Raw genomic sequence first — 12,501 nt, forward strand, 5'->3', positions numbered from 1 at the left:
GGAATGTTTTGAAAAGATCATTTAAGACCAGCTGGGTTAAGAAGTCTACTCACTGAATTAAACACACACACACAAAAAAAGAAGAAATTGGATCCTTGTATATCCTAGCAAACCACACGAATGGCACTGAACGGAAATGTAAACTAAGTTGTAGGTTTTTCTTCAAATGACAACAAAGATATCAAGCAGAGTGCAAATGGAGATGGTGTGGCTGTAGAGGAGCTTGAATTCCGGTCCTTTTACAGCCACTTACACCTCTGAGCACTTTTTTCTTGAGTCTCTGTTCATACTCCTCCTGTCCTCCATCTGATGGATACCTGTGGCTTGCTGAGCATCTGCAATCACTCCAGCCAACTGAATTTGGCTCCTGTAAGCTCCTTTCTTCTAGACCTAGAGGAGCACTATGACAGTGGTTCTGAAAAGTGATTCAAACCCAGGGTATGTTCCTTCCTTCTTAAAACCCTAGTTTATTCTTATTATTCATAAATTCCCTCCTACTCGATTATTTTAATGTCTGGTCTTAGAGCTGAACAGAGACATGAACAGCATTAGCTCTTTGCATCTCTGCTAACCTGTTCTCCCTTTGCAACTGCTGGAAGCTCAGTCAATTCCCACACTTCCTCCACCTTCATAACCCTGCCAAGTTTCTACTGCCCTCTGATTTCTTATGTCACCTGAAAGGCAGGCTATTCAGACCCCTTCTTTCCCTGATACATTCCCTTTTGCTACTGTGATGGTATTCTTCCTTTTTCTTTTTTTTTTTTCCCCCTCTGTGGTTTTGGTTTCCTGTGGGATTTCTTTGTTGTTTTTAATCAGTTTTCCACAGACAACCTTTTCAGTTTTTAATTTTGTGCAGCTGAGCAAGATTACAAAATGCAAATTAAATAAACTAGGAAGAAAGCTGTGCCCCTCAACTTTTTGTGCTCAACAAAGAAAGCAGGTAAAGGAATCAAACCAAGAATCTTACTGAACCTACTTTGTCCCTTGGGATTACAGTCTACCAATCTCTGCAATCAGTGGCACACAGGGAGTAATAATAAGACTACTGTTACATTCTCATTTTCAGATAAAATTACCAGATAACCATTTATGGCTGAATCAAGGTATTCAGCATGAATTCCTCATAAAAATTAAATTCTTACTGTTGGAACTTCAATAAAACCTCCCACCTACTGTCTTAATAAACCTCCTGAAGGGAAAATTGGATGAAATGCAACCTACCCCTTATGGATGCATAGTGGATTTCTCTGGGCTCATTCTGCAATGGCCAAATATCTGTAATTGCTCTGCCAACTCAAAGCCTCTATGTCCAATGCTGATGCTCTCAGGTTCAGCCCTTGAGTGTCAGCCACCTTTTGTTTTCAGTTGCACATAATATGAACCTTCAAAAAAAACAGATAAATGGATCCCTGGACCTTAGCCTTGTCATTTCCCCTACTGCCATGGCATTGATTTGATAAGTTGTGGGGGTGTCTGTTTCTTGGCAACTGGAAGCTGAAGAGGACCAACATGAGGTGGAGTGTGTAAACGGCTTGATTTAACATCCTGGCTTGCTCACAGAGGAAAGATGGAGGTTGGACTTGTCTTCTGGTACAGTGTAGTTTACTTCAAGGAGAAAGAAGGAGTTATTGAGAGCTGTGTCTAGCACAATAATCTTCAGGAAAATGGAAAAACTCAGGAATTTCTTTGGATATCTGTTCTGCAAACTTGTCCTGCTTAACGGTAGCTTAAAGGAAGGTCCTTACAAATCAAAATTTTGATGAGTAAAGTTAATCTTTTTGATAAGCCGCTGGTTCTTTTTTGTTCCCTAATGATAGTAAAGGAGTAGAGGATAACTCACTGATATGAACAGTTGAGGGAAGTTAGAAAAATGCAGATTCCCAGTTGTCATAGCGGTCTCAGTGTCACTGTAGCTCAGGTTGTGAATAGTATGACTAGAATGACCGATGGCAATCTTGGAGCTGCTAAGGATCTTGTCCTAAAGCCTTGTAGGCTGAAGAAACTTCTCCCATAGGGTTCAGTCAGATAAGTGGATGATAAGACATGTCTCATATCTGTTCAAAACTTAGCAGTCCTGTATCAACTCTCTAACCAGGGCAACATCATTATATCAGTAGCACTGGATTACTTTACACTGGCAGAGATTTTAGTCCAGAATGCTGGCTTTTTAGAAAAGCAGGGAGGAGAAGGAGGAGGATTTGACTGATTGAAGGAGCTGTTTCCAAGTTCAGCCCATGACTGGTATTGTTCCCATACTTTAGCCTGTGGCTAGTAATTACGACCCTATAGCCTTTCTTTTACTCTCCCTGCTGCCCTGTGCTCATTCTCTTGAGTCATAACTGTGTCTTGGCCTGTCCTATACAACTTATTTTTTCAGATGCCTGAATATCAAATTAGTCATTATTTGGCCAAGAAAAAAAACCATATTCAGCAGCTCAAATTATTTCTCATGATGAGTCAATGCGTAAGCCCTCATCCTATTTGTTACCTCTCTGCAAATCTCTTCCAATTTGTTAATGCTTTTCCTGACATGGAAACACTCATACTTCTAATGTCATTGGATGCATGACTGAAGGATGGCACAATAGCAGTGCTGTGCAGGACTCTACAGCTCTCTAGTAAACCCTGAGTCAGTGTCACACATCATCACCACCCTGCTCTCCTGTTATGACCACCCCAAAAGACGAAGGTAACCCAAGTTCTTGTTAATAGATCCCTTGGGGCAGATTAGAGTGAAACAACACTGAATGATTGGTGTTTGTAAATATATATAAGTAGAGTTTATTTTAGAACAATCTGGTTTCAAAGGAAAACAGGTGTGTAGCCATTTTGGTTGTTATTATCTATAATAATATAGTACTATAAAAGCATAAAAATAACACTTAGGAAAATGTGTAAGGAAAAGAAAGAGAAAGAAAGGGTAAAAGTAGAAAGATATATGTTGTCACCACCTACTGGATCCAGTGATGAAACTTGGTAGTTGCAGTTCCAATGTCTGTTGATTGAAGCGGTGGTCAAAGTCCTGTCAAAGTGATGGTCTTGATCCCTCTGGGGTTTTGCCTCTTATCAGCCTCTTCCCTTATCCGAAAATCCAGTTTGTATCTTCAGGTATGCAAGCCCTTCTGCTCCTGGGATAGTTGGACAATAGTATCCTCCCTTATCTTATCTCATCTCAAGGTCCTTTTGCACTCCAAATTAGGAGGCATATTCAGGGAGGGGTGGGTTTTGCTGGGTTCTTTGCTGTTTCTTTGCAGTTTGCTACAGTGGAGAAAAGTCTCTGTTTAAGCCATTAACCATTTCAGTCTCTGACACTTCCCCAAACAGTATTTTGTACAACTTACATTTGAAACAGATATTCATATCTATAAACTAATGCCTTTGTCACAAATAAGGGAGACAGAATGCTGCATATGGGTGTGGCATGAGTTGCACCCACGTAGACACTGGTAAAGCTGGGAGAACAACTCTGAGGTCAGCTTGGTCTCTGTAGGGCAGGCAGGCTATTTGTGGTGCCTCTGTAGGGCTGGGTATTGTGCTGCTGAAAATGCTAGCTATGTGGGATCCTGCATGATCCCAAGGACAGCCTCCAACCTGGCCTCTCCACCTTCACTATCTAACTATGGTAGCTATGGTGATTATCCTTTGTGGGCAATTCAGCACATCTTTAGTCTGAACATCATGAGTGGAGCATGCCTGAATATCAGAGGTTACAGATGTTGTCTTCCAAGGATTGTCTGGAAAAGATGGTCCCTACAATTGTTTTGTATTTGGTCTCTCTAGTTTCCACTGATACTTTGATACACTGATAGATGTTTTGTAAATTATTTGAATAAAAGAAGAAAATATATTTTGAACTAAAATTTCTTATCTTTAAAAAAACTTTATTTTCACAGACTGTCAGTCTAAAGAGTTGGAACCTCGATATAGAAAACAAATATTAAGACACTTAAATATTATCAATATTTAGTGTGATGTAGACTCTCAGTATATTGATATGTAATTTTAAAGTGCCTAAATACCTTTAGAAGCATTTTATTTTAACTACTTTAACAGCCTGTTTCTCCTTGTTTTAAGTGAGGCCTGGGTCTTGATTTAACTCATAAATTTATTTCTGAAAATGAAGTTAAAATCCTCAGAGCTGTCATGCTAGTATTATCTGAAATGGCTACTGGTTCTTGCTATCTGAGCTGACTCCCAGTTTTCTGGGGAGTGTCAGCCTTGGAGGGCCTAATTTTTCTTTGGAAAATACCAAGGATCTCCCTGCAAAGCATCAGGGTCTGTTGAGTGTTTCCCCCATTGGGTATCTACAAACTAAAGGACTCCAAGTCACTTTTTTAAAATGCTTCCCAGCACCTCTGCAAATGTGCAAAGCAAGCCCTAGAGAACTTCTTTTGAATGTTTTGGCATTAATGTTCTGTGAGACAGGGAGAAGAGACAAAGTGAAATGAGTCTCAAAATAGGACTGTCAAGTTCTTTTCTGGTAGAACTTACATTAATTTTTAATACTCCATCTGTGATCAGAAGAAAAGAAAGACCTTTAGTTCTCAGCACAGATCTTTTTTGAGCACACATTTTTCCTTGTAGCTGTTATATATTCAGTTCTATGATTCACCGACTTATTTGTATTATTTTTCTTGCTTTATGGCAGAGTCACCTTTGAGCCTCATCTTGAACTAAACCCACAAAATGTATTACCAGTAAGCCCTCAGCAGTAATCCTGCTTTGCTGCTTTACATGTGGGAATAATAAGAGGCAGCCTTTGAGAGGATAACAAAGTCCTTATGTCACCTCTATATTTTTAATGATTAAATTTAAATAATATTGTGTGCTTATTGCAGGGTCTAGTGATCAGTGCATATTATTTTGCACATGTTCTCCTGGATATAGAATCATATTTATTACTGTTGTCCCTTTGTGGTCTCATTCTACCATCTGGTGCCAGGTTCCCTTCCATTTTTTTTGTATCACTTGTGCCTTTGGTCATGTCTGAATTTTAACTAGATATCATTTTCTCCTGTCATCAAAAGAAACTTTTTGAGTGGCTTCATTTCTTACTGATTAACTCAAACAAGCACAGAGACCACATGAAGGGTAGAAAGGCATGTATTCAGCTGAATCATTTGGGGATGGTAAGGCCTTCTCCTGCTTTAATTTCATTCTTCTGCATTATGATAGGATCAGTTCAGTGAATCACCTGGAAGTGGTATAAGCAACTAATTTTTTGGGTCATTGTCTTAGTTAATCTGTGACAAGCGAGAAGATGAAAACAGAATTTAATTATCACTGACAGTACTTGTATTGAATTTAAATGATTTAAATATTTTTAAAAGCTGCATTTTCTTAACATTTATTATATTTAACTGGGAAGGAAATAAATATATGTGACAGTAATATTAATAGCAAGGGAAGTAAATCCTCCCGCTCACTCCTTGGTTTTGTTTCCACCTTATGAAGAAAAACTGAGGGAAAGAAATGGGCAAAACATGTCAAAATGACCAGAAAAAAAAAAAAGAAAATAATTAAAAACCAATTTTGAAGCCATTGCAGGAAATTCAATGTTTGGAGTATAGCCAGACTGGTTCACTGAAGAGGTCTGCTGGAGCATTATTCCTCTTCCCTTAGTGATCTGATACAAATATGTACTTGATGAATAATAATCAAAAGTAACTGGTAGAGGCTACAGGGAATTTTTGAAGTACTTGAGACATGTAGAGAGTTGCAGTCCATGATCTATTCCAGGTTAAACTTTTAGGGTACTGTGTAGGAAAACACAAAAACTCTTGCTTTTGTGGTCTTTTTCTCTACAGTCTCTCCATCAAATTTTCAGCACTCAATGCTTATGTGTGGCAGTTTCTAAAGCTGGTTTAATCCTATGGGTCATAAAGGGAACAAATTGAAAGTTGAGATAAAAGGCACTGCTGAAAAAAACTCTCTGTGAGAATGTTAAAAGCTCCCCAAGAGTAATGTAGATGGTCCCAGAAGGCACCGCAAAACATCCCAAAATATCTTCTTCTCTTAACAAGTGCAGAGCTCAGAATAGTCTGTGTATCTTTAGAGTAAATTACCCATTTCTCTTATCCACATGCATGTTAATTTGAATTAGAAATATTTGTTTGGAGAACAAGTCTCTTTTCCTTTTTTAGCTTAGCAGCTAGAAGCTGAAAGAGAAGGCCTTGTGGGCCTTTTTCAGATCTCTGTTGTTGCATGAAGCGCCATCAGGCACAGGGAAATAAGGTCTTGCAAAGATAGCTAGAATAGAGTTGGGATTTTTTAAAATATTGCTGTTGGTTTATTCCCTGTCTGTCCTGAGAGCAGCTCCTCTTCTCTACCCTGTTTTGCAGAAACTGAAAAAAGGGGAAAAAACAAATAGAAACAGAAAACACAGAATGAGGATTGGTTTCTGCTGTGCAAATGAAAACATCTTCTGGATTAATTTAAACTACTGTAAAGTCCTAAAACCACACCTGCTGACTTTGTACTGGAGCAGATGTGATGTGCTGCCAAACACCATCCTGCCAGCTTTATTAGCTAGTAGAGGAGAGAATAACAAGCCATGAAGTAGCATTTTCATCTGGTATCTGTTTGTCCTTCAGAATAGTTATCTAGACAGTGCTGCTTCTATTTATTGTTTAACCTCCTATCAGCTCCTATTAGAGTCAAAATAAAAAAAGAACCAGGTAATGAAACCCAGTCTGAGTCCAGTATACCCCTCTGCTAAATTTCTCTGACAATAGTAAGGATCATGAGAATGCAACCAAGTTAAATGTACTGTATTTAATCCCACTTTGAGTATCTGCCAGGGACATGAAGCAGTTTTGGTATTTAGTCCTGAAGAGGATTTCTGTATTGCTTCTGTGCTGCAGACTGTAGGCTAACAGAAAGGTCAGATCAGGAAAGACATAGTCAGCAACAAGAGCTAGTGAAATCCTTTAAATTTATTGTAGTAATTCAAGTGCAAATGATGAAACCCAGGTTACATCTGCTTAACACTATGTGATTTGTTTGTTCATTTTTAAGGTTCTTTTAGAACTGGAATGAAAATATAATATTTAAACCTAAGCCAGAACTAGTTGTCAACTCCCTGGAAAGACTAGAAGATTTACTAAAACCCAGAAATAAAAATAGAGAGGTTGAGAAATCCCTCTATTCCCAACCATCCCTTCCCTAGCTGCTTTTAATACTTCTAGGTTTGGTCATGCAACTGTGCAATACCTGCTAGTAGTCCTATTTGATATAGTTAGTGTTAATACACACCAAAAATATGAGAAGGGCAAGTGATATGCACAAAGTGCTAATAATGGGCTGAAAAATAGTCAAACAAGGTAGAAATGCTGGATGGCTGGAAATAGTGTATGAGTGAGAAGAGCAGTAGCTGAACTACTGTTCCCCTAAGAAAGATGTAAGTCTGCAGGGGAACCCAGAGATGGCAACCATGCCCAACCTTCACAGAAAGACACACTGCTAAGCCTGGGGTCAAATCCCTTGGGAAGGAGGAAAAGAGCAGGCAACCAAAGCTAAGAGTAAGTGAAATAACCCTTCCAGACCTTCTGTTCCCCGTGCTTTATGGCATGCAAGCATGGAAAAAATCATAGGTGGTGGTGACACGCTGATAAATTTACCTTTGCTGCTAATTATCTTAATATCATTCTTAGCCCCCCATCTGTCCTAATTATATAGTAAATTTTTTTATTCTGGTACCAAATAGACATCCTGATTTAATGTAAAAGGTCTGTGGAGGCTAAGAAACAAAGAAGCTTGGAGCTTTCCAGCTATTGAGGGTTTTATTTAGTTGGTACAGTGGAGTTTGTTAAGGATGTGATGTTTGCGGGTGTCAGATCTATGCAATCTGGACCTGTGGGTGCAGCTGTGACTACTCCCAATTGCAGGTTCAGACAGCAGTAAGGATGAGTCCCACAATGGCACAAACACACGTGTCAACACATGCATGATTCCAGAAAAGCTGTTTTACCACCAGCACTCACACAAGCCTAAGTACAGAGAGCCCAGTTCTATTGCTCCTCTCTGGCTGTTCAGGATTGAGGTTCAGGTGGTGACAACACACATGCTCCCACTCTCTGTGTTCACATGTATGCTCACATTCCCAGATTCCTCAAATATCAGCACAAGCTCTCAGGTCATATCTTCAGCCTAGGCCCTTTACCCAGCCAGTGATTCACATGTTGAGTTTTTCCAGAGAACTCTTCTATTTGCCTGCTAATCCAGACTGGAGTTTGCTAGCAAACTACACATGTACACACATGGACACAGAATTATATTCACTGGAGAAACCTTAACACATCCATGTCTCTCCAGTGGCTGACACTTTGACTTTGCAGCTCACATTTGGTCTCTCTGGTTGCTGGCACACTGACCTTTCAGCATGCACACCTAGGTCAGAGAGGGAGATTACACAGTAGAGAAAAAAAAAAAAAGGATTTAGTATGAAAATAGTCCTGTGACCAGGCACAGGACTATGTCAGAAAAGCATACAGCCTGCCAGCCTACCTACCTGCTGCCACTCCCTTTATTCCCCTCCTCTCTGATTTTCCTACACTTGAGACTCCCTGATCCATTGTGGTCCTTTCCTTTGCTCTTTTCCCTGACCAGGCCATCATAAGTTTTCCATGGTCCCTGAAGTCACTTCTTATTTTCTATAATACTAAAGATAATCACATTTTATGTTTCTTATCAGTGACAAAGTTCAACCTGACCTTATTCAAGGCTGTGATCAAACTGTTCCTTTAACAGCCCATCATCAGGCAGTGACCAACACATTCTGGTCCCTGATAATGTCTCCTTCATCACCTGCTTCTTAGTTCCTGAGTGCCTGTGGGTTTAATTTATCACTTTCCTCATTACTTGTTTATTCTGTTTATTCTGTTGAATAGTCCTTACACTGTCTCCATTTGATTCTGTCTAATATGATACAATGACCTGAAGGCTGATTGAGCTGGGGTGTATGTGGGAATCGATGCATAGACAAGCTACAAATAATATTAGATGGATACAATAATCTTGAGAACAAGAAATGATGTAAGGTGTGCCACAATCTTTTAATTCAGGGAAATAACAAATTAACATTTCCAAATGACACCAAATCAGTATTCCCAGTGCGATGTGACTTTGTCTCATTAATAATTGAGACTAAATATGGAGCACAGTATGAATGTGGAGTATCACAGTAGGGCTAATAGTGCTGATAAAAGCAGGTGTCAGTGGTTTGCAAAATGTTTTGGGCAATCTTGGTAAAGGGGACATTTATTTGCTGTGTTTTAAGATATGTGGTCCCAAAGTATGTGGCTGCAGAAAACTACAATACAGATATAATTTCCAAGGGCTGAGGGTCAGCTTCTGTTTATAGGTATTATCTCCATAGCCTTTTTTACTGTAAAGAGTTTATCCATATCACTTTGGTTAGATCTGGGTAGCCTCTTTTTTTCCCTGTAACACCAAGTGCACAGCCTGGGCATGCAGCAAGCCTTGAGCTCGGATGCACTCTCAGCTGTAAATAGTATTTTGTCCTTGTAAGTTTGTTCTTTGAGCCCTCATAGGCTTTACTACTGTTTACTCCCAGGACAGACTCTGCAGTCTCCAGATCTAGAAGGAAATCCTGGAGGTAAACTCCCCCCTTCATCGCAGAACCTGGAAGCAGAGGACATACTTTACTGCTGATGCACCTCTTACAAATGAGATGAAACATAAATTGATTTTTGGGGTGTATACAGCTTTCTCCTGCCCTGTCAACCTTTTTAGTGGTTTCCCTATGGGGGGCTTATTTGATTACATTGTCATATAGCACTATACCTCCTTACTGATCTTCAATGCTGATCAGCAGGAACCAGAGTGCTCTGTCTGCAAGGACAGATTCTCTATTCTCGTGTGTAAGCAGGTATCTGTCCTCAAAGGAACATGCACTACCTGAAAAGATAGGAAGCTTTGGTCTGTTTTGGTCTAGATTTTTGAAGAAAAATTCCTTTTTTTTTTTTTTTCTGTGATACAGGATATTTTTTGATGTATAGGTAAGGTATGAGGATTTCACATCCTACCTAAGGGAAGCTTCTCCACCTGTTGTGTAGAAATAAAAACATACAATGCATATTTCTCAAAAAAAACAAACAAACAAACAAACAACAACAGAACCCCCAAAACAAGCAAGATAATAAAAAAATCAATTTACAAAAAATTTACTATAGATTTACCATCCAGTTAAAGCTTATAATGTTTTTCTGGAATCTCATCTACATTCTTGTGAAGTTATTCTTTTTTAAGAATAGAGAGAAAATACTGGCATCCCTCCAAGGTTGCTTCTGTAAACTGAATCTTATCTTAAGTAAAATGCCCAGGAGGAGCACATAGAGAGAGATCCTGGTGGCTATTCTGTGGGTTTTCAATCTTGCTGTGCTGGAGGGGATGCAGTTTAGGGTCCCTTTGTTGTCATGTTATGTTTTAAACTTGCAGTTGTGTGATGAAATACCATTCTTTGGGAGGAAAGTTGCTTTCAATTGTTTGCTTTTCTCTCTCTCTTTTCTCCCTGCTCTCTTCAGGCAGTTGCTCTTGGCTTCAGTGAGACACGCTTTCACGAGGCTCCTCTTGTCCCTTAGGAAAACTGCTGCACGAAGACCAAAGACATCAAACCCGCAGCTGAGGAGCAGCCCGGCACAACCCTGCAGGGACCCCCCTTTGCTCAAACTGTTTATGAAATTGTAAACCAAGCTGCAAGAGGGAGACGGTCTGGAGGCAGAGGGGAGGGGGAGCTCACTCCTCCTCCCTCTCTGTCTCAAAGCCTTTTGCTTTCCAAGCTCAAACGCTAGCTGAAATCTGACGCCTGGACTGCACACACTGTGAGACGTGGGCATGCCCTTGCAGTGCACTGATTTCCTCTGCAGCTTGGAGAGCCAGAGGCGCGCTGAGGCTCCAAGCGAGGAGTCACTCCAGCGGGCAGTGAGTGCCACATCACTGTGCTGCTTGCCTAAGGGGCTCCAGCATGGTTCTGAGGCTCCTGCTCCTCCTCGGCGCACTGCTTAGGGCCACCAAGCCAGCTCCCCACTGTGAAACCGGCCAGGAGACCCTAGGTAAGATTTATCACCCCAAAAGTCCCTCCTCTTCTTCCTTCTCCTGGAGATGAGCAGAGTAAAGGGTTCCAGCTTCAAGGAGAGGGAGACAGGAGTTGTCACTCTAGAGACAAGGGGGATCAGCTTTTTGGAAACCTGCACACTGCTAGTGATGAAACTGGGGTTGTGCTTGGGAAGTGTGGATGGGAAGGCAGGAGGTGTGTGACTCTGCAACAGAAGAACAAGGCTGTGATGCAAGAGAACATAATGATTCCCCATTACTGTCTTTAGGGCTGTCTGTAGATGTGTCTTTCTGTCACTTTATGGACTTCCCAACTGTTAGGACCCCCCTCACTCTCATGGGGAATGCAGAAGATTTGCCTCATCTCTGGCCTTGCCTTCTAGGAATGTGGTAATCAGATTGTGAGAAGGTGAACTTTTGACCTTCTGTATGCTTTTCGGCTTAAGAAAAAAAGCTTTTCCTTACATTTAGCTTTAGGTCACTTATTTCAAGTCCAAAATATGAGATTTATTAGGAACTGACAGCTGTAAGGGTGTGTTTTAACTTGCTATAAGCAATATGGAATTTGTACGAGTTGATTGGCTGGAAAAGTAAATTTACCCTTTAGAATAAAGGTTAAATAGGAATATGCTGCTAAATTGATTGAAAGCTTTTGATTCAGTAACTATCGACTAATAAAAAATATTAACAATGTCTTTTAAAAATCTGTGGGTTTTATCAAGTGTATTTAATTAAAATGTCATTTATGTGTACATGATGGAGGCATGAATTTCAGTGTAGTGACAAGGTCTATTCCAGGAAAACTATTTTCAGAGGGTCTAAACTTAAAATGAGTCAGAAAAATATTTATTTTATGGGATTACAGGAAGATATAAGTTAACCTTAAAGTGATCTTAATGTTGCCCAAAGAAATTCAGCTATATTTCGGTGTTTAAATATAAGCCAAAGACTGTCACTGGCATTGAACTGCTACACAATGCAGTCCATGTGCCATGTACTGCATATAATTTGAGAGTGCTGTTCCCACGAACATCAAGGTCTACCGCAGCCTAAAGGGATTTTATTTTTGGACAAAGCTGCACAAAGAGAAGTGTTGTAGACTATTTACAGCCAGTTACAGGAAGAGGCAGTGCGGTTTGCAGCATGCCCTTTCTCTGTGAGGTATGATTCTACTCCAGTTCCAACTGATCAGTTTTGCCATGGGATATCAATCCTAGCAGCCACAAATCTATGGATCATTGAGGGGTAACTCTGCTGTGGTAGAGTGTTTTGTGTGTGTTGGCAACTGTGCTGTCTTTAGGGGAGGGCTTGCAGAAGGGCAAGCAGTGGAAAAATACCTTGGATCTGGTGGGACTGGAGAGCTGAATATGGTGCTAGAGGGATGGGTAAAGGTAGGGAAAGGGAGCTGTCAACATCACCACATTGCGT

The 12,501-nt window shown here is 40.3% G+C and overlaps 1 protein-coding gene across 1 annotated transcript in view; it reads left to right on the forward strand.

Moving 5' to 3' along the window:
* The first annotated feature begins 10,892 nt into the window (after positions 1–10,892).
* CPZ (carboxypeptidase Z) overlaps positions 10,893–12,501 on the forward strand; it is a 37,598-nt gene continuing 35,989 nt past the window's right edge. The window contains exon 1 of the mRNA XM_051798401.1: positions 10,893–11,072. Coding sequence (XP_051654361.1) covers positions 10,985–11,072 — 88 coding nt within the window. The 5' untranslated portion in view covers positions 10,893–10,984. The remainder of the gene's footprint in view (positions 11,073–12,501) is intronic.

This window comes from Manacus candei, unplaced genomic scaffold (assembly GCF_025592945.1).
Source record: "Manacus candei isolate 608988 ecotype Guabito, Panama unplaced genomic scaffold, ASM2559294v1 h1tg000048l, whole genome shotgun sequence".
Lineage (NCBI taxonomy): Eukaryota > Metazoa > Chordata > Aves > Passeriformes > Pipridae > Manacus > Manacus candei.